General features: G+C 38.3%; 1 protein-coding gene across 9 annotated transcripts in view; it reads right to left on the bottom strand.

The window, feature by feature from the left end:
• KIF21A (kinesin family member 21A) overlaps positions 1-22,973 on the bottom strand; it is a 139,768-nt gene that overhangs the window by 40,449 nt on the left and 76,346 nt on the right. For all 9 annotated transcript variants that reach the window (XM_090042056.1, XM_090042055.1, XM_090042058.1 and 6 more), the window contains 13 exons: positions 21,193-21,388; positions 19,125-19,314; positions 18,142-18,205; positions 17,043-17,246; positions 10,482-10,566; positions 10,244-10,361; positions 7,898-8,086; positions 4,643-4,842; positions 4,256-4,363; positions 3,480-3,548; positions 3,136-3,350; positions 2,325-2,478; positions 1,627-1,824 (listed from right to left, as the gene is read on the bottom strand). In XM_090042056.1, coding sequence (XP_089898182.1) covers positions 1,627-1,824; positions 2,325-2,478; positions 3,136-3,350; positions 3,480-3,548; positions 4,256-4,363; positions 4,643-4,842; positions 7,898-8,086; positions 10,244-10,361; positions 10,482-10,566; positions 17,043-17,246; positions 18,142-18,205; positions 19,125-19,314; positions 21,193-21,388 — 1,990 coding nt within the window. The remainder of the gene's footprint in view (positions 1-1,626; positions 1,825-2,324; positions 2,479-3,135; positions 3,351-3,479; positions 3,549-4,255; positions 4,364-4,642; positions 4,843-7,897; positions 8,087-10,243; positions 10,362-10,481; positions 10,567-17,042; positions 17,247-18,141; positions 18,206-19,124; positions 19,315-21,192; positions 21,389-22,973) is intronic.

Raw genomic sequence — 22,973 nt, 5'->3', positions numbered from 1 at the left:
TCCATCAGGCTGGAGGGGATAAGGGTGGGGTGAGCAGGTGTGGCCCATGGATGTAGTGGGGTCCCCCCCACCTCCAACAAACCTACACCCCATCCCTCCCACCCCTTACCCCACGAGAACTTACTTGCTTGGTTCTGCAGCAGCCAAACAGTAGGGGTTGAGAGGCCTGGTTGGTGCATGGTGGGGGGAGGGAAGGAAGAAGAGAGGGGGAGCCAGGGGAAAAGAAAAATGGGCTGGGGGGACACTAAAAATAGCCCAGTGCAGTGGGAGGGAGGAGTGAAAAGATCAGCCCTAGGGCTGGGGCCAGTGGTCCTGGGGCTGCACAGGTGAAATGGACAGAAGCTGTAATCAACACTTATACCTAAATCGAATAAGTCTGAGACTTCATAGATCCAAGTTTATCTTAAACAGGGTTCTGGAATTTTTAGACTGGTTTGTGTGCATGGAACTTCTGTACTGTTACAGGTTTAGACTGATTGCTGGTCACTGAGACTGGGTCTGTAAACGTAAGGCTGGCATCAGGCTGAGTTAAGCTTAAATAGGGTGGCCATTTGAACCCAATTTAACCTCCCAAAATGTCTCTACTTAGCCCACAAATTCACTAAATCACCCTAACTGTGACCCTGGATAAAGAAGGATTAATACTGGAATTGTTCTGCCACACTTATATTGCTAAAGGATTATGCAGCTGAAATTGTTGTACTGTAACAGTTTGTACTGGCATACTTTGACAGAGATACAATGGTTACATCTGTCTATACCCAGAGACTAGCTCTGAGAAAGAAGTAGCCAAGGTACAGCTTTGAGAAAGGGTTCGACAAGTATCATAGTTAGGACTATGAGATATAGCACATACTACTGAGTCCCTGTAGGTTCTGCATAGTTGTTCATAGATTTCATAGATTTTCAAAGACATTAGGGCTGGAAGGGACCTCGGGAGATCATCGAGTCCAGCCCCCTGCCCAAAGGGCAGGAAGTCAGCTGGGGTCATAGGATCCCAGCAAGATAAGCATCCAATTTACTCTCGACTGTCTCACACATTTAAAAACTTCTTACGTGTTGGTTTCATTGCTTCAGGTAATTTCAAGTTTCCATACCAATTATACCAATTATAACAACAAGTTCCTACTACCTCATCTCCACTTATTAGAATGTTTGACAAGTCAGTCCAAGGTAAAGAATATATTTGCTTGGAAGCAATTAACTGCCTTTCATGTTAATGGTGTAAAAATAACAAACACATGCTAAATCTAAAAGTATTGGTTAAATAAATAACCACATAATCATATTCAATTTTAAAAAATGTATCCTCTGCATATGAAGTAGGCTGAACTGTACAAACAGCTGCAAAGGTAGCCCAGAAGTGGGGTATACAGCCAGGAGAATGGAAAGTATTAGCTTGATATTTAAGTTTTGCAGCATTTATCTTGATTGCATATCATCAAAAGTGAGATCTGAAAACCCAGTTGTGAAACTAACAATATAAAACATTGTAACTCATCAACATAATGTAGCTATATAATGGATGAAAGAGCAAAGGAAAAGTTAATCTTGAATAAATATTCTCAGCATAATGAAATGTCCTTATTTATGTTTTATTCTTATTGAATATTTGCGTATGGCTACCTTTGCTTCCTCCATCTGCATGATGTTTGCTTGGCAGTCAGCAATGCTGTCATTAATATAATCTATATTTGCAGTTAGAGACTCCATTTCCTCATTGATGTTTTGGACACTTTTATCTGCTTCTCCACCACCGTCTTTGATAAGTTTCTCCCTTCTTTTGAAAAGTTTCTCTCTTCTTTTTGTAAGTTCTTCACGTTGCTATTTTCACCAAAAGAGAATTTTAAACAAAAAGCAATTAGGAAAAAAACATTTGTACATTGAAGTCAAACAATTTTAAAATTATTTGCTTTCATTTTAGATATTGAAATCAGATAGTACATTCTTGTAAGGGGAGAGGAACAATCGAGAATGTAAACATGTCTGTGTAACAGTAAAGAAGGTTTTTGGTCTTGATAAATAGAGCATATTTGTGATTCATTGGTTTTCTTACCTCGTAAGTGTTGAGGACTCCGAGTCCTCTGGTGGGATTCGAAATGTCTCACAACGTTTTACTGTTCTCATAGGTGTTACTCACCTGTTATACCCTGATCTGGCCCAAGGCCCACCGTAGTCGGTGGGAGCTATCCGACTGATTTCAATGGGCTTTGAATAATTTTCCAGATTCCCAGGTGAACAGAAATTTACTCAGAAGAAAGCAGGCATACATTTTTCTTTAGTTTAGTACACTTGCATAAAATATGACACAGTAAATGTTCCACCTTAAGTAGTCTATTCATATCCGCCTCCATATTTGAAATGGTCACTCTCTGCATAATGATGTCAGTCACTCTGCGTTCAAGTAATTGCCACTTCATCCTGGCTGCCCTTGATGAATATACTCTGCCAGTTATTCCTTTCCTCTGATATTTCTTTCTGTGGGCAACACAATAAAATACAAAAACATGGTCAAGTTTAGAAATTGAAGCTAAGTTATCAGGTAGAATAATTATTTAAAGGCAATTTGAGAATCTTTTAAAAGCCCTGATTCAATACCCCACTAACATGTAACCAGTCCTCCTCAAATGCACTCAACAATCTTTAGCATTTTAAAATGTGTCAAATCCCATAACATTCCATGCAAAGTACCAAAGAACTCCAAACAATGGTTTATAAATGTGTCCTATCATCTGAAGACCAATTTCAATTAAATAAGCAAGTCTGCTTCAAAGTACAAGAGGTTATCCATAAATCTGTTATTTAACACTTGATAGTCCTAAAAAAATTCACTCTGTTACTAAGAATACCAGGGGTATAGAATAACTGAGGACAGCTTGTTGAGTCCAGTGATTTTATTTAGGAATTTCACATTTTTAAGCTTACCCGTTCCTGTGACACCAATTTATATTGTTTAACCATATACTGGGTTCAATTCTGCTCCTAATGATATTAATATGGCCAGTTTATGACCATTAAAGATGACATCATATTACAAAATACAAGATATAACTAAATCTGAACAGCTGCTGTACACTGTCTGACCTGGGATATTTTTAACTCATTTTGAAGAGCATTTTTATTTTTTGTCTTTACCTGGTTCCGTTTGTTGCAGTTACAGGTAATGCCTGGACCCTTGCCACAGGAATTCTCATTTTCTGCTGGGCTGCAGCTCTTGATGCATCATAATCTGCTGGTGCCACACTGGAACTTGGTTCTTGAATGGGATGATCAGGCAGACTCAGCTTTCGACTCACCTTCCCAGTCACTCTGTCAGATATAGGCCTTACTTGCCGACGAAGAGCTGTCACCTGAAATACACAGTCACCAAGACACACTACTGTCACCTGTGGCTGCATTGAAAATTAGACTTTATCCCTGCAAATGATGCAAGGATCTTTTATGCTCTGATAGGACAAAACAGCACTCTACTACAGTACCTCTTCTGTTCTGCGGCGCAGAATAACTTCTTGATTTCTTTTCTGAGCTTCCAGAAGTTTGAGTTGATGCTGGGAACAAATAAGGGAAATATGATGATATTTTTTTTCTCTTCATCATTTGCCATTAATAGCTTTTCACTTAAAAAAAGAAAATCTCACAAATGTTTAAAGAGTCTTGTATACATCATGCTGTAATAAAAGAAAATACTTCAGTCCTGTTTGTGTATCACAGTCAAATATAAAATCCTAGAGAATGAGGGTATGGAAACATCCTTTTCTACTTTACATTAGGTTACATATAGGAAAAAATATTATGAGAAGAGTGGCTAATCACTGGTGCAAATTACTTAAAAATATTGTGCTATCGGTCACTGGAAGCTTTTGTGTATAGGTCAAACAAATGTTTATCTGGGGCCATCTGGGCAGGCAAGTTCCTGCCTTCAGTGGTGGTCAAACTAGATAACCCTCTTATAAGTCCCTTCCAGCCCTATAATTTCTCAATAAGTCTATGAAAATTACTTGCCTGAAGGACAGACAGGCATAATTTTGCAAGGCTACATTAATACAATGTCACTTGTATATCCTTGAAAAGGCCTTATTTATTTTCTAGAATAGTTACCATTTAACAACAGTAGCTGGAATTCCCACAATATAATCAAAATGTATTTTAAAAAGTGGGTGTTTGTACAGGAAAGAAATGTGATACATTTTGCATCATATTGGGAATGTGCACCGCTGTATGGAAAGCTATATACACATTCCAATTTGTAAAGCACCTCTCGTTTGCGTTGCTCTTTTCTCAGCTGTGCAATCTCTCTATTTCTTCGAGATTCAGTCATCCTGGCTTTTTCTTGCTCTTCTTTCATTTGCTTCATCAGGCGAACCTGCACCAAAAGAATCACCACTGTGAGCTTAGTGATGACAAACAGGGAATAAACAGCACAAAGTTCTTTACACATTTTGCCTTAAGGAGTTCCAGCCATTACCTCCAGAAACCACCTCACCTTCTGGATAACATAGCTTAATCTCCAGGCCTATTCTATCCTTATCCATCTGAATGAACAAGTGAGAGCAAGAAAATGGCTATTAAGTGGTACAGTCTAAACAAATTTGTGATCTCAAACCATTTGTCACAGAGCAAAGGATACAAAACTCTTAAGTACCTTCGTTTTCTTCATCTCAGTCACCTCCTGCTGCAGTTTCTTCAGCTGCTTCTCATATTGAGACTGATTTTTAAGCAATCGGGCATGTTCTTTCTGAGCTGTTTGAAGTCTTTGCAGTTCTTTATTCATGGTCTGAAGCTTCTTCTCATACTCCAACTTTATTTTTTTTGCCTTTTCTTCTGAGTAGGACTCCACAGAACCTATATGACAAAGAGAAATACTGATCTGTTTTCATTTAGAACATCTTTACTTCATCAGTCCAGGAAAGATGGCTACTCCCTCTACATTCAGCAGGAGCCTCCCATAAAATGTAAGCATTTAATTTGGTGCCATTCTGCTCCTTTTCTCCAAGCTGCTTGAAGTTTTTGCCCAGGATTATGACTTCCATAGACCCAGGAAAGGTATTAACACCACCATGTATAACCATTATCAGTCTTTAAGTGTCTACATTTCTTATACCTCTTTGCACTGGGCAAAAGCAGGATTGAACACCGCCCCCTCCCCCCTAAAAAAACAAAACAAAAAACCAAGAACTGTCTGTAGCACTACTGAATTATTTCCCTGAATAGGCCACAGGAATTGGAGACTCCAAGCTCACTGTTGTTTCCTGAATAATACTAGAGTTCATCCAAACACTTATGAACAAGAAATAGATTGTGAAGGTGAATTCTGATTCCTTTTTCGGTTTATTTACAGAGAAGCACTGATGGATTCTTAAGAAAATCTTTAGTTCGATGTAACTTGTGCACTGAACAAAAAACTCTAAGACGAAATGAAGTTCAAGTGAGAATAAATGTGGATGTCTCTTCCAAAAATCTCTGAAGAATCTACAGAACTCTAGAAGCTGTGGGTGTGAAAAAATTACTTGTCTCCTTCCCTGCAAGTTTCCACAGTCTAGGACCAAGACCCCTGGCATACATTACAATTATAGTTAGATTAATGTTAGTTGCACCATAAACAGTAACATCCCTACATGCTCAGCCAATTTATGGTGCCACAAAAAGTGGCAAACCAGCCACAAAGATATTCCATAAAACATGTGGAAAATCTCTGTGTAATGTTTTTACAGCACCATAAACTGAACATGTGCCATCCCCAAGCTGATGCTGACAATCAGATGACTGTTAGCATTAGCATGGGGATGAGGGTCAACATCAGGACCTAGATCTAATGCTGGAACTGGCTGCTGGGAAAGCGAGTTACAAGGTTCTCTCATAGGAAAAGCTGAGGGGCTCTGGCTGCTGGGAACCTGGCAACCCCTGAAGGTTGGCAGTCTTTCCTGCAAGGTCCACAAGTCAAGGCACTTTAAAATGCCAGGTTGCAGGGAGCCAGGCTGAACCATGCTTTTTAGATGTCCTAAGGCACAGAAACATTAGGATGGGGGAGAGGCTCCCCGATTCCAGGTTCTGGTGCCCTGGGACTTTTAAAAGCAATGTGTGCAGCTGGGCCAACAATCCAGGATTTGGAACCAACCTCATACTGTTGCAGCTGGGCCCAACAAGAAGATAATTGTCAGTGCTCAGCCCTGATAATCCAGCATGCCAGGAGCCACGATGTTTGAGATGGGGAATGGGTGTAAAATTTCTCCTATCCCAACTGCATCATTGTTTTAATGTCTGCCAGGAGCCCAACAGTCTACACAGCAAGTCTTCAGTCAGAGCCCACTGCCAGCTGTCACTTGTAGCTGATGAATTAAGGCAAAGAGCTCAGTAATTCAGGTTTGGTCCACTTCACACATCATTCTTTTCACTTTATTCAAGTACAAGAACTGTATAAATTGTGAATGGAAATTTCCCAGCTCCTACAAGCAAGGAACACAGAATTAAATCCAACTCTCATGCACATAACAAGTAACATTCAATGACCACTGAAATTCCAAGCATTGTACTGATTACACGGACCATACGAGTAGGCCCACAGTCCTTACTCTGTACATAACAGCCACCCATGCATCTGGCACTCATATAATATGGCTGATGCTAGTCAACTAACTTAATCACTGCACTGAAAGTGATCCTTTCTGTCATTTTACAGCCAATGTTTTGTAGGCAAAGGAAATATCTCGTTATTTGCTTAGTGTAAAATTTGTGGGTCTGGTTAGGACAGGGGTGCTCACCCATCAGCCTGTAGCCTCATGATATCCAGCCTGCAGGTCTCCCCATGGGTCCAGAAGTTTAGTGACAGGGGAAAGGTGACACTGCTCTCCCACCTCTACATTTCCAGACCCCCGAGGAGACCTGGGCCCAGCACACTAGTTTGGGTGTCCAATCCCAGCATGCATGGCCAGCCAGGGGCAGCATCTGGTGCCCAGGACCCAATCCAAGCATGCTGAAGTAGAAGGGGGCAGCACCAGGCCCCCAGGGATCAATCCAGGAGAGACTGGAGTGTTGTCAGGCCCCTTTAGATCAGTCCTAGTGCATGGGGCAAGAGGGAGCAGCACTGAGCCCTCAGAACCCAATCCTGGCATGTGGAGGTGGGATGGGACAGCTTCAGGTCCCAGACCTCAAACATGGTACCCAGGGATCAATCTGGCTAATGGACCAGCCTTGCCCAGCTCATCTGACCTGCAGGGACAAAAGATTGAGCACCACAGAGATAGGGGATACCAATGTTCCCTTCCCATGTGTAGCTTAAGGACATTTTTTTAAATAACCAAAAGCCCAATTGTGGTATTTATAACTTGCAACACCTTGGGACTGATTTTCAGATGTGCCAAGTCCATTGGAAGTCTATGGTGTGTAGGTTTGTTCAGCACTGCTGTAAAAATGTTTAAATAAAATTAAAGCAAAGTAGAACATACTAAAACTTTGTGCAACACCATAATATTATTTTAAATTGTTGATCAATTAGAATTAAAGTAGAAGCTACCAGATAGTCATCCCTGAAATGAGCAGAGCACTGACTGTACCACAGAATCATCCTGATATGGCTTTGGATCTTCCGTCATTTAACAGAGAATGAGGAATATAACTAATTCAGATACTAAAAGGTATGACAATTCCCAGAAAGCTGAAGACATGTTCAGTTATTCTAGCACCAACCAATAATGAAAAAGGTCTTCAAACAAAAAAACACAACCCACCACGACATAGTGTTACCAGGCGTGAAAAACAGAAGTTAGTTGTAGCAAACTGGCTAATTTAAAAAAGTAATTTCTCCTCTTAATTTTGTTGCAGTATCATTCTTTCTATGGAAAAAAGAGCGAATTAATCATCTTCTAATCTTACACAAAAGGGTCTAAGTTATATTTCTTACCCAGATTTTGAAGAACCTGATCTCTTTCAAGTTGAGTATCTCGAATCTTATGTTGTAGCATCATTAGCTTCTCTTCGTATTGCTTTTTCAGAGTTTGCAGCCTTCTCTGGCTGTTCTCTAGTTCATCTATCAGCTTTTGCTTTATGGCAATTTCACAAGTGATGTTTGCCAAATCTGCCTGATAATTCTCTAAAACAAAAGAAAAAATAGTAAGTAAATAGAGGTGCTTACACTATGTTAGGGAGAGCTATATAAATACCTAGAACAGCGATTCTCAACCAGGGCACCAGAATGTTGTGGGATGCTATGAAATCCTTTCAAAGGCTCCACAGGGTGCTACATAACATTAGCAACTAACTAAGTGTGTAAACACCTATACATGACTCATACGATAAACTTAGGGTTTTCACATAGGGACCTATAAGATTAAAAACATTCTGACCTGTTATGTTCTTTCTGAGTTCTTGTAACAGAAGAATTGCTCTATTATTTTTCTGCAGTCAATAAATAGATAAAATCTAAGCTGGCATTTTCCAAGGGATGCCTCAAGTCTATTGAGGAGTGCCTCAAGCCTAAAAAGGTTGAGAACTGCTGAACTAAAAGATATACTTCCTTCAACTTTAGAACAATTTAAACACAACAGCACACAAGCATTATTCCAAAAACTGATGGATTTCCAAAGAGACAAATGATATAGCATAAGTTATCAAATACTGTACTCATCCAGGCAGCAAATAGTTATACCCTTAAGTGAACCAATGCCAGCTGTCTCAGCAAAAAATTAATCACAGCACACCTGTACTGCCTAATATACAACAGTGTTTTAGAAAAAAGCAGCAAAATGGCTGTCCATAATGCAAGTCAGTGACAAAGTTAGAAACTCCACAAGCTTGTGACTCACTGAAACGCCTGTGTTGCAAGGTAGGGTGATTATGTAGTACATGATCACTGCACACAAAATGGTTTTATTTCAAAATTGCCATTAGTTTGTTGAGTCATATAATAATTTTGGTTTGACAAAGCTAGTTATATACTCAAGAAATGAATGCACTCTGTGCAAGACATGTACTTCATGCTTTCTTTAGTATAACTTTGCGCCAATTATGTAATGGTGCATACAAGGATTTGAAAAATTTTGAACCAGTGGCAGAAGGCAGCAAGTACTCCATCTGCAGCAGGCTCAGCTACTACTAGAGGAACACAAAAATATATAACCCCACATGCCAAATGCTGAGAACCATAACATTCTGTAGGATGGTAAGAAAGCTAGTACAAATTAGCTCATGGCTCCTCATGTTTCACAATTCCTTACCTGCTACTCTTATTACTGACAGTGCCCCAAATTCCCCTGTCCTACCACGCAGAATTCTTACATTGTATAAAATTTCCATCAGCTCCAGCATGGGAGAAATCTTTTGCTTTAAAGTCAGAAGGAGATAAGGAGAAAGTCTCACTTGGTCGGTGACTCTTGGAATGGGGTCTCTTTCCAGTTTCCAGCTGCTGAAAAGCTAGACAATCTCCATAGAAGCAAAGAGCTGTCTCAACCAAGGGAATAGGTAAGCCTCTCTAACACTGACTGCAGTTTGGTTTGTAAAGCTGAACATTTCTTTGGCCTAAAGAACTTTTCCTTGCTCATGGGCTGTGCTCCAGAATGAAGTTACCAGCCATGGACACTTCAACTTCTGCCCTTTTGAAGTTCCTTTTGAAGCAGGCAAAAATCCACATATTCAGAATGCCCCCTGGACCACTTCTCATAAGTCACATTGCTGAGCTAAGTTGACTTTGAAACCTGCAAAGGATGCAATCTTAGCTTGCGTCTACATGACCTTTTTGCACCTTGTACCAGTACTACATACAAGGCTTCTCTCTACCCAAGCTGGGCAGTCAAGCAGAATTTGCAGATGCTGTATACTACTTCATTCTCACTGCTTGTAGTCTTCAAAATAGACCTTTGTAAAATTAACTATGAGCTTTTTTTTTCTTTTGTAAATAAAAAGCTTCTTGCAACAGTTAAGTGTCAAATGGCTTCTGCTTGTGTTACAAAGGCAATATCAAAGCATTTGCAATAATATTAGATGCAATGTAAATTTCCTAGTAGTGTGCTCAACACAAAATGCATGCAACAGACAAGTCACATAGTATTACGGAGAGATATCTGTTATACTATTCTGTGTTAAAAAGGGGTGGGAGAGGAGGGGAAAAAAGCACAAATGGTAATTAATCATCATGGAGAAGGAAAAAAGTGACCAGACCAGTCTGAAAGGATATTGTCTGTGCTTAAATGTGAAACCGATCAGATAAACAAGATTTTTTTAAAAATCTGGAAATAAATTAAAGTGCTGGCACCCTTTTCATCTGAATCAGAATCAGAGTCATCTGAGCTTTCAACAACTTCCATATCATCTTCATCTTCCTCCTCATCTTCCTCCTCCTCATCATGATCGCTTACTTCTTGACTTTCCTCCTAGAAAAACATTGAGGAGTTAAAACATTTTCTGCAGCACCCATTAATGCTCAGATCAAGTTTCAGATTTTTCAGAGGCAGGCACATTGTAAACCATTATATCAGTTTTTAAATACTCACTGCTTCTAGTTCATGGTTCTCTCTCTCCGAAGGGCATTTTTCATCTTTCTTCTCTTGCTCATTGTCTGTGTTCTCTTCTTTAGCACTAGTACAAGACATAAGCAAATCATTACCTAATTGAAGCTACAACTGTATGTTTTCCTAAGGCAGTAACCTGCCTCTGGCACTGATCAAAATAAAGTTTCAGAGAAAAGAAAAAGACAAAATCCAGCAAGCCAGCTGTACAAAGCTAAGCATGAGTAAAACAACTTTCAGACCCCTCCTTATGGTAATATAATGTCCTGCATTTCAATTTCCTTTATATAATTTTAGCTTGTCTTATCATTGAAAACTTGAAACTTTGGCAAATTGAATAAAATTAGGCAATGGCACCACCCATTTTCCACACAACAGTTTTTACCAAACAAAATACTGTGCGTGTGCATTTGGTATGCATATGCAGCAGATACTGTTACTGTAGAGCTATTTGAATCATCCACGCTGTTTATCATCTGCAAGCTTTGGCATGAAAATTAATAAACAGTATCCTAAATTATTATTACTATAATTAGATATCTACACAAAGAATGCCAAAGAATGCTCAAAGTAGGCACTGATATACAAAAATGACTCACAAGAACCCCAAATGGGATATTTGCAGTAGGACACACAATGCCAAAATGCAACTTTTTCTTTGTCTATAGTCTGTCTTACATTTCTTTCATGTGTTTTACATGCCTCCTATTTTTAAGCTTTGTTTAAACTGTACATTATTACTAGATGTCTCTATTCTCTTTTCTTTCTTGAAACTGTGAACTGCAGTGATGTTTTAAAGGCAAATAAATAAACGTTTAAAAGTAACTGGTATATTAGAATATGTACAATCTATAGGAGAAAATAACGACTATAGTTATTTCTTTTAAATGCAAGACTGTGATGCAAAATGCAAGTATAAAATTAAAAAAGTTAAAGATGTCCTGCAAAAAGTCAAGTAATTTCCAATCACTTCACTAGTATGATGTTCTTCATCCTCCCAACAACTGAGATAAAAGGAACATTCACTACATAAAACTCTGTTCTGTCAGGTGCTACAGCTTCCACTGTCACCTAGGCTAGATCTTAACCTAATAGGATAACCAGCGTGCAACATGTTATGATAAAACAGCTGTTGCAGCAATTTCAGTAAACTGTTTAAATACATTACATATCCTTTCATTAAAAATGTATTTGGCTTTGAAGGGAAATTGTTTGCAAAAAACAATGTAATATACTTTAAAAGGCACTCATTCGATCCATTGTGGATCAGCTTATTTTCCAAAAGAGATTTCTGGTAAGTACCATGCTGCCTTAGAGCAGAAACCTGGATGTCACAGGACCAAAGCTATTTTTTTCAAGTGTAAATTTTCCCAAAATGTCAATGTTATTTGGTTTAGCAACTGGATACTCAGAATATTTGTTAGCATCACTTGAATTTGAAACCTGACTTTTGCACGTTACCTTTACACTATGGTTATACAAGTAACTGTATAAATGAGACAGGTCTTGCATTTTGATCTGCTACCTACATTTATTTAAGTCAGAATGGCTTTTTTTTTTTTTACCTTTTGTTTTGTTTTGTTTTTTATTTGAGAGAGTAACAGGGCTAGATAGATTCTATTCCAGCTCAAGCATCATCAACAAAACTAAATCAAATTACAATTGTAAAATCATTACTGTTGATCAAGCACAAAGCAAAACAAAATAAAACAAAAAACACACACACTTAACTGCCAGATTCCAGTCTGGAATCTGCAGGGTTGGTAGCTTAAAAAAAAAAAGACACTAACCAGATTTGTTCCAGACATCATGGTGAAATACTGAATGCTGCCCAATACAATCCTGTTTTTACAGGTTCCCTTTTCTTTTGGTCCCTACCTTAATCCTTATACATAATATCAACCTGATCTGGTAAATCTGTGGTCATTTTACTGCAGATTTTGGGACAGATTCTCCATTTATAATAACACCTTTTTACACTGTCTACATGCAGCCTTTTATTAAATAGACAGCCATTAATTAAAAAGAACTTGCCTTCTTAAGCAAAAGATTAGGACTTAAAGAACTTTTTCCAAGTGAGTTAAGTACATTTCCTCAGGGACTTGGAAGGTATAAGCAGAATTCAACAACTACTGCTAAATTTGTCCCATAAAATAAATTCCAATTCTCCTACACATTAACATGTTTTAGTATGTAGGATACAATAGCAAAAACAGTTATATTAAGCAAGAAATACCTGCAGTATTTTAGCATTATTTAATTTTAAAAAAAGCTCTGCTCTGTACCGTTAGTTGTGCATTTTGTATTTTTAATTGAAATGTTAATATTTATTTCAACACAAATAAGCATTTGACTTTAAAATGCTCCTTTGCTCATTTTTATGGACAGTATTAAAATGGTTATTTCTGTTTAGAACCTTCAGCCTTGCTGCTCTCCTGCAGCCTATGATGAATTAGTCTGGCAAAGCCTTCCTGGCTGAAGATGAACCAAAATGAGTCCAATTTTTTTAGTCACATGCCATCAAAGTGGAAAAAAAGAAATTCTGCACAGACTTCAATGAGGGAAGGGTCAAGCCCTACATGTCTTTGGGAAAAAATGTCTTTGACCTATTTTAGTTTCCATCTATACATTTCTTACTGAGAAGCACCCCCCATTAAGGGGGTATACAACATGCACAGACATCTACGTTGTACATTTAATCTTCCAACTATTTTCACAGGTTACAGTCGCCCTTCCCAGTGCAACTAGCTCAGCAGTGCAAGAGCCCAGAGTTAGCCAGAACCCAACTACAAACAAAAGTGTTAACTGAAAGGTAAAAGAAACCGAAATCAGCTGTGAAAAGCCACAATAAACTGCTCTAAAGATATCTATGAATCTACTGCTAGAATTTCTTTTCATGTATGCCAACTAATTAATTGAAATGACAGTGAATTAAAAACCTGGGAAATATTCCAACCTTCTTTCTTCTCGACTGCTTTCCTCAAGTTTCTGTAGCCTTCAAAAGCAGGAGGGTACAGTATTGGAAGGCCAAGCCAATGAAGGACAAACCAGACAGTGAAAAGCGAAAGTGATAAGAAGGTAAAAATGATACATGAGCTTATGGCGTTTAAAATGAATTTAAAAAGATACCATTAACAGACGACAAATAGTAAAAAGGCAATACATTTTGTAGTTGGAAAGCAAATAGAAAAAGAGGTGTTGTACCTAACACAGAGTTTCCAGTTTAAGAAATCAACTAGTCTGTCATAAAACTGCCATAGTTGTCTCTACTTCAGGTTGCATGACAAAATGAACTGCTTATTTATTTTGAGAATTATTTCAAATATGGTTTTAAAAGCCTGAACTTTAAATATTTCTCTTTTTGCTCTTTAAAATACCCCAACTCTATTCTACTAATGACCTTTATGGTCATTTACTGTTTCAAATTTCAAAAAGTACTGCCTTTAGACCATACTGCAAAAACATACATCTGCAGGTATATATTAGGACACTACAGCAATGCACTAGGTTTACATTACAATATGCTACAGGCATATAAAAATTTTTGCACTAAAAAACTGCTACTTCTGTTAGTGATACTAAATAATTTATTCTGAATACAACCCATGTTAAACCTAATAACTGCAACTGTTCAGTTTTTAGAAATGTTAAAAACAAGAGATCATAATTTATTGTTCAGGGATTTCAAAAGTGTCACATTGCTTGTTATAAAATTAACAAAAAAGTACACATCAGAAGCAATGGGATGGGGAAAATACTAGTATTTCTACTAGCAATTTTTTTCTTAAATGAGAGATGTATAACACCAGGAGATGGGTGCATGACTAATAACTGCAGAGTGGCTCAAATGACTAGAAATATTTGATAATTCTCTCATGTTAAATTTGTTTTAAAGCTTATTTGTAGTACAGTATTTATTTTAACGCCTTCCTATAAGGCTTCCTCTTTTTGAATAAGTCAGATAATAAGCTTTCTAGTAGAATACTAAGTTTTTACTTCCATGCCAATCCCCATTTAATATTCCATCTTTAATTTAGGGTAAAAGCAGCAAATAGTCATCAAAAACTTATGAAATATACAAAATTGCTATGATTAAAAATGAAAAGAGGCAAGGAAAATGCACCCCAGAATCTGCTGGGATTAAGTCATATTGTTTGGAGAACACAGTATTCTGGTGCATGAGGATTTATGCTGTCTAGCTCTCTTGATTTAAGGTTATATGACAAATGATCATTAGAGCAAAACATTCTAAGAACTGCATAACTTTTCTCATTTAAAATTGGTGTTTGAATTCAGAAGTAGACTTTTAGCTAACATGGAAATTTAAACATATCACATATAAAATGATGCACCTTGAATCATCTTGATTTGTGACTAAAACAGTGCATTGTAGAAATGGGTGACATGGGGCAGAGCTGGTAGCTAAACTAGTATTAGTAACATTCAGTCTTTAGGTATCTCATGTTCAAAGGTTATACAGATCAGAATGAAACCTGTAAACAGGGATAGTATAGTTAGAGGAGCTAAAAGACTGTTGAAGGTAGGAGTAAAGGATCCCCATGCAAACATTCAGGGCTATTTTCCCTTTTGTAAACCCATTGGCTAATTCATTGTTGACTTCTGGTATTTTAGTAGGAAAAAAATCTAGAGGACCCTACAGCCGAATACTAGTTCAGATTTCACTGAGTAGATAGAAGCAGCCCATAATAAACAAGTATCAGATTGCAGCAGTAGATCCAGGAACAGGACATGGGGGGCCTGTTGGCTGTGCCCCACTTGAACAGTGAGCTTTGAGACCATTGCCTGGTCAGTCTGGGCTCCTGCTGGAGCTCTGCATAAGCTGTGAGCTCTCAACTCACCAGCTAATTGTGGCAAGGTCTGGATAGACAGCCCTGCCTTTGTACAGCCCGGGGCCTGGAGAAAGAAGGTGGGGGATGAATGCTGCTGCTGTCTGTGCTTCTCCTCCCACCCCCTCCACACTGAGTTCAGCAGCAGGGGAAGGAGGGATGAGCAGTGACAGTAGTGCTCACCTCCTGGGCTCTGAAGCAGACAGCACCGAGAGCTCATGTGGACACAGTCAAGGGGGAGCTGGAACGCATGGCACAATCCCTCTCGATCTGCCCCTGTCAGATCATATCTGTATCATCCCTCAAACACCAATATTTTTCACCTTCAGGGTTCCCCTCCCTCCTGTTTTTGTCTTTTAAAAGCTACATACATGACCCAATGATTTACAGGTAAAGTTTCAAGGACTATCAGGTACTGTACAACATTTTCTAAGCATAGATCTCTACTCAAATCCTACAAGCATTCATTAAAATATAATCTAACTCCATAGTTGCTAGGATCCAGCTGCAGTTACAAGGGTTTTACTGTCTGTATCTGCTGTCCTTCACCATTTTTATGGGTTAACTAAAAAAAATGTTAAGCATTTAGTCCTCAGCCTAGTAAAACTTATGCATGTATACTTAATTTTAAAGTATCTGCTCACAAAGGTTACATTTTAAGCACGTACTTAAATATTTTGCTGGGCTGAGACCAAAGTGTTCAGTACATAAATGTACTTCTAATTAAGACATGAGATACAGACGTGTGCCCCAAACCCCAAGTAAATAGGAAAGTTCCCTGCAGAACTAGGCAGAAGAAAATGTCTTGTTATCATTGGAAAGTAAATATCTGCAAAGAGGGGCCAGGATTTTTGTCAGTCATCTCATGCAAGTATAAGTTTTAAAGCTAAGGGACCCAATCCTGTAGGTCTTGCTTGTATGAAAAGCTCCTATTGTCGTCAATATTTTATATCTGTAAGCAGATTTATATGAAGTTTGAATGACCCAGGGTAATGAAGCAAAATTTGAAGCACAAAGGCAAGATTTCAGAAATAAGGCCTTTTTGATTTCGTCTAATCAATGCACCAGAATAAACAGATCCTTGCTGTACTAACTACTGTCTGAATAGGCATTTATATCAATGTCTACGAGCATTTCAGTAGGTTAGAAACCAAACAGCAGAAAATGATAAAGCATGGCATTTCAGTGAAAGAAGGAAAGCAAGCCTTGAATTAAAACAAGCATAAAAGCTGAAGATGTAGAAAGCAAAAGAAGCCATTCCAGAAGCTACTAAAAAATTCCCAACAGTTTTTAGGGAAAACTACTTAATTGCATTTCAACTCATATTATGTAAAATATTGGGGATTTCATCTTGTTTAATTTTGGGCATGTTAAGTCAAGAAAAATAAATCATCTGTGCTTTAAAGGTGAAACTGAGTAATTTTGAAAAATGGTAAGACATGCATTAGATGCAAGATCAACATTCTGCAAAAACTATGCAATTAACTTTATAGAAAGAAAGTGTGTACATTAACACATGTACATACATGTACACACACACACACAGTCAAGCTGTGCTTAAGTATTTTTTGGATCAGCAGTTTAGAGCCCAGTCCTGTGTAACGCCTGAAATGTATTTTAAATCACTGAGTCTTAAAAACAGATCTTTCATTTACCCTGAATTTCCAACACTATAAAATGTGGATATTAAAAGCACTACCTCTTTTTCTTCTTCTTTTCTTTTTTCTTCAGTTTTTCTAAATCTTTCTTCGCTATATCTAGAATTTCCATGGTCTCTTTTTCTGAAGAAAGCATAGAAGCAGAAAATGCCGAAGGACCCCCAAAATATGGTGATCTTGTTGAAGCTCTTGACAGGCTGCGTCGAAGATTTTCATTCACTGCTTCACTCTCTAATAGTTTTGCTCTAATAGCAAAATATATTTAAAAAAGGAATTAAGGTATCATGGAGTTATAAGTATGGTGAATATAAGAAAGAATGTGACTGCACTTCAAATACAAATTCTAAGCTACAGTAGACATCATAGTTTCATAGCAGCTAGGGTCAGGAGGGACCTGAACAGATCATCTAGCCTGATCCCCTGGCTAGATACATGTATAGATTATGTGCACACATGCACTACATATTATATATACCAACAAATTATTATATTTACTATATACTACCATCACATATACTATCGTATTATATCTACTACCATCAAATAGTGATCTAGTCATAGTGTGTAAGCATGTGTAGATTAATAATTTATAGGACCACAGTATAAAATGGTATGATCACAGGAAATATTAAACTGTTTCTTTCTACCAAGTGTGTGCATGCACATAATATAATATAATATAATATAATATAATATAATATAATATAATTATGTGCATGCACACACTTGATAGAAAGAAACAGTTTAACATTCCCTGTGATCATACCAGTTTATACTGTGGTCCTATAAATTATTAATCTACACATGCTTACACACTATGGCTAGATCACTATTTGATAGTAGATCTTCAAGGAATGGGGAGGGAGAATGGGAGTCTACAAATTCATATTAGAATTTATTTTTACATACAGAATATGTACAGTACTTTTACATACTAGTTTTATAAATAAGTTTATAAAAGTATATTCCCAAATACTAATATTTATATCAAGTTACCTGTATTTTGGTTTAGCAGAACCTGTTTGAATTGTTTTAATTCCTCCAGCAACAACATACAGACCAGCAGTTTACAAGTAGTATCACACTAAATTTTTTATAAATAAGCAAGACCTGAAATGCCCAAGCCTGCTTTACAAGTACCTGAGATCTTCAATTTCCTTGATATAGTTATGAATCATGTTGCTGATTTCTTCATTTCCTTCTCCTTTGAGAGACAATAACAACATTACTTAGACACATGCAATATAGATTCAGGGAAACACTAATAAAAAAAATAATGCAGTCATTTGGATTCCTTATTTTATTTGTGAAATATCAGAATATATTCTTTTGTGAAATATATAATCAGAAAACTGGTCAATTTCTAGTAAGATGAAGAACAAGTTAAACTATCACAGTGATAAAAAATGGATTAGTACACAGGCCTCTAAACTCTAGGGCTTTCTACATGCTTGATCACCAGTTCAAGCTGAATCACTTTGATTTTTTTTGAAGGGGGGGAAAGAATAGCATTAGTGTAGCCAAAGCCTTATCTGCAATTCTTCAATTAATTACAAGCCTGAAAGTTGAATCTTTTTGAAACATACTGCCAGCATTTATTTTCCATCTTAGAAAATGCTGATAACAGACATAACAAATTTAAATAATATGTTGATGCTATTTACATCTCTAGCAGTCTGGGCCTCTTGCAAAAAGGAAGTAGATGAAGCAATTTGAAATCTAGTCAATTAGCCTATGAAAAATCATTAGAAATCATAACACTGTCCACTTATTCTATAATCTGGCCCTATCCAAAGCAAAGCATTTAAAGTTCACATGTAATTTTAACCATGTAAATAGTCCTATTGAATAGATTTACTCACATGATTAAAAGTTACTTGTATACTGAAGTGGTCTGCTGGATCAGGTCCTTAAATAATAATTTCCACTAATAAAAGTTCTAAGAAATATGATGAGAACCGTTAGAAGTAGCCTTTCCCTGAAAAAATAGGCTTTTCAGTTTCTGGGAACACTTGTTAAAACAACTTGAGATCTGTTCTAAGAAACCTACAAGAATTGAGAAGCAAGAGTTTAGCTGTCTAATTCATTATGTATTAGGCAGCTTTCAATAAAAAGCACAATACCTGCTCTGGCAAGAACCTGGCTTGCTTGATCACTCATCAGCTGGGTTATTCTGGCTCTCAGTGCATCCATAGTCTCTTGCATTGCTTTAATTCTTATACGCAGGTTGTTGTTTTCTGTTTGCAACATGGCATTTTCATGAAACATGTCATTGATGCTTTCAACACCTTCCTCATCAATAATCCTTTTGCCCTAAAGAAAAACATGCATTACCAGTTCATGGTGACCACTGCAGTATTCACCTTAGTAAAGGCATGAATTTAAAAAAGTCATCCACTTTTGAAGACTCTCCAGGGTGGAAGCTCTTGATCTTTAAAAAATTACAGAAATATGCACTTTTCAGAAAAATGATATGCGATGCATAGTTTAATTAAGGGCTTTCATAGTGTTTTTTTCTTAGCCTGTAATATGCCAGAGAAGCATATATTGGTTAATGCAGGGGAAACAAGAAACCATTCCTTTTCCTATTTAAACAAAAAGCTCTTGCAGCCATAACCAGGGATGGAGATCACGGTTCATAAACAAACAAATAAACAGAACACATCAGAAATGTTTTTGCTTTGTTCCTGAAGAAAAGAAAATACATCAAACAGCATAAGTATTCAGCTTGTATAATTTAAAGGTAGTTTTGAAACAATACAAGAATTTAATTTGTTGTTCTAAGAATTCTGTTCACAGCATTTAACCGATGAACTATTTTCTTGCCAGTCAAACCAACTTAGAAATCACTAGAATTGGGAGAAGGCAGGGTAGAGATTCCCCTTATTTTTCCCAGTAACAAATTATCTAAACTCTCCTAGATGTTTCAAAATCAGAGAGAAGAACATTTCCTCTTACTCATTTGTAGGGGTTTGCCGAAATCACAGGGGGACTTACCAATTTTCATGAGTCGATCACAGCATAAAGTTCTCATTCCACGGTCACTTTGTGGTGGCCCCATCCCTCAGCGCTGATTGGCGGAGAGGCCCCCGGAGGGGGGAGGAGGAGGGACACTGGTCAGGCCACAGCTGGAGTACTGTGTTCAGTTCTGGGCGCTGCACTTCAGGAGGGATGTGGACAGCATTGAGAGGGTCCAGAGGAGGGCTACCTGCATGGTCTAGGGACAGCAGGGCAGACCCTACGAAGAGAGGCTACGGGACCTGAACCTGTTCAGCCTTCACAAGAGAAGGCTGAGGGGGGACCTGCTGGCTGTCAATGAACTCACTAGGGGGGACCAGCAGGGTTTGGGAGAGACCTTGTTCCCCCTAGTGCCCCCTGGGGTATCATGGAATAACGGCCACGAGCTGTTAGAGAGTAGGTTTAAGCTAGACATCCAAAAGCACTACTTCACAGTCAGGGAGGCTAGGATCTGGAACCAACTTCCAAGGGAAGTGGTGATGGCTCCTACCCTGGGGGTCTTTAAAAGGAGGCTAGACATCTACCTGGCTGGGGTTATTTAAGCCTGGTTTTCGCTCCTGCAGGGCAGGGGGTCGGACTTGAAGATCTACAAGGTCCCTTCTGACCCTACTTCTATGAATCTATGACAAGGAGGCAGCCATCTTGCTTGCTGACTTCCCTTTGTGTGGCCCTGCCCCTTGGCACTGATTGACAGAGGCCATGCCAGAGAAGGAGGGGCAAGGGGGGCACCTTCCCCTCCTGGCAGTGAGAACCACTGGCTCCCACTGGGACCCAGCATTTTATTAAGTTTTTGATTGTTGTTTTTGATTTCACGAATTTTGCAGATTTCATGGACAAACCCAGATTTTGTGGTTTCCATGATATCTACGAAACTGTGAATTAGTGCTGTCCCTATTCATGTGCTGTCCTAAACTGCAGTGCCAGGAGTGGCTGCATTTTAATGGTAAATGGTCTTATGTATATTTCAAAAGGTTAAATTCTGCTTTCCCATACATGTATGTAAATTCTACTCAAGGGGAACTGTGCATGGACACCCATGGGCAAAAATTGGGATTAAAAATGCTATACAAGTTTAAGGTATTATTCAACCCATGTATGTTATGAATAACCAATAGAAAAAACACAATTCAGTGATGATCCTAAAATAAAGGAAACCAGAACAAAAGTACTTACTGTCTTATACTCCATAAGTTCCATCTGAAGCCGTGCAATCTCACTACGCAGAGCATTAATTTGCTGACTGGCCCTGTCCTGATTAACCATCACTTTATTCTTTATGTTTCGCGCCCGATTGGCATATTTCAGTGTGTTCAGAGTTTCCATGAAGTCTCTATCTGAAGGGCTCACACATGCTATCATGACTGTCTGGCTGCAAGTTGCAAGGATAGGTCAAGCTTTACAACTCAAAAAATCTTCAATATTACATAAAACGGTCATAAATGCATAGTTTCAAATAGCTTAAATAAAACAAGCATTTATAAAAGAACACTGACTTTAAAACAATTCAAAATCCCTCTTACACCAATAATGTACAGATGTCATGAGTTATTTCTACTGTTCTGAAGTAACTCTAATGTTAGCATACTAACTATTGGATCAAAAACGGTCCAAGAGCCCACATATAAAATAAAAGAATACTGTACTCCTCTCAAAAATTGCTAGTTTCATCTTTAAATCTTCAGCTTACAATCAAATGCGTCATTGTAACACTGTGAGGTAAGCAATTGAATGTGTTGAAAAATTACAGCAGAAAAGGGATAGAACTTGCTCAGGTCGTTTGCATTGAGCCAGGACTAGGATTTAGGAATTGTTCCTTGACTTGAGCCACATATGTTTAGAAGCACATGTTTAAACACTTTTGTTGATTTCGCAATAATTCTTCATCCCTTTTAAATGAGTCTGCCTTCTGTTCTGCTTTTACCATCATATTTTCAAACAATACCATTAATTACATTGCCTTTTTACTTCTTCCTAAATCTGAAACATGTAAGTTAAGAAAGTAAGTGTGCCACTACCCCTCTAATACAGGGAAAGTCAATCATTTCCAGCTGTGTGCCAACATGACCCACTGTGGGTCAGAAGCAGGAAGGTAGGCACTAGAACCTGGCTGCCACTGCTGTTTATCCTTGTAGCACCCTGGGCAGACCACCTGCAGCCAACGCCTTCCACTACCAAATGCCTCCAAAGCTCCATGTCTGTGGACCAGATCCAATAGTTCTGTAGACTGGATCTGGCCTGCAATTCACAGGTTGCCAACCACTGCTCTAATATAATATAATATAATATAATATAATATAATATAATATAATATAATAGCATCAGTGCTCTACATTCTTAGTATGCATAATACGGCAGGAGGGTGGGGAGGAATAACATTTAAATGCTGCCTTAGAACACTTAGAGCAATAATTTTTAAACAGGATTCTGCATAATGAGAGTAGGACACACTGACATGACACTCACGATACCATTCCATAGGTCTTTAGAATGTAGTACAATGTGAACAAAAAATGAAATTTTTAACATGGGGCAAGGTGGACACATTTGAAGGGAGAGAGAGGCTGCAACTAGATTTAGACAGACTACAAGAGTGGGCAGATGAGAATAGAATGGGGTTCAACGTAAAGATAAATACAGGGTGCTGCACCTTGGGAGAAGGAATCCACAGCATACATACAGGCTGGGGAATTCCCCTCTTGAAAGCACAGGGGCGGAATGGGATCTTGGAGTCATTACTGACTCCAAGATGAACATGAGCCGTCAATGCCAGACCACAGTCAGCAAGGCCAGCCATAACCTTGTCATGCATCCAAAGATGCATCACAAGCCGGTCCAAAGAGGTGACACTCCCCCTCTATGCGACATTGGTCAGGCCGCAATTGGAGTACTGTGTCCAGTTCTGGGCACCGCACTTTAAAAAGTATGCGGCCAGCCTGGAGAGAGTTCAGAAGAGG

The sequence above is a fragment of the Crocodylus siamensis genome, chromosome 4 (assembly GCF_052110815.1).
Source record: "Crocodylus siamensis isolate JL-2025a chromosome 4, ASM5211081v1, whole genome shotgun sequence".
In the NCBI taxonomy this organism is placed as follows: domain Eukaryota; kingdom Metazoa; phylum Chordata; order Crocodylia; family Crocodylidae; genus Crocodylus; species Crocodylus siamensis.
Note: the sequence above shows the minus strand (reverse complement) of the source record. Positions and strands in the feature narration are given on the sequence as shown.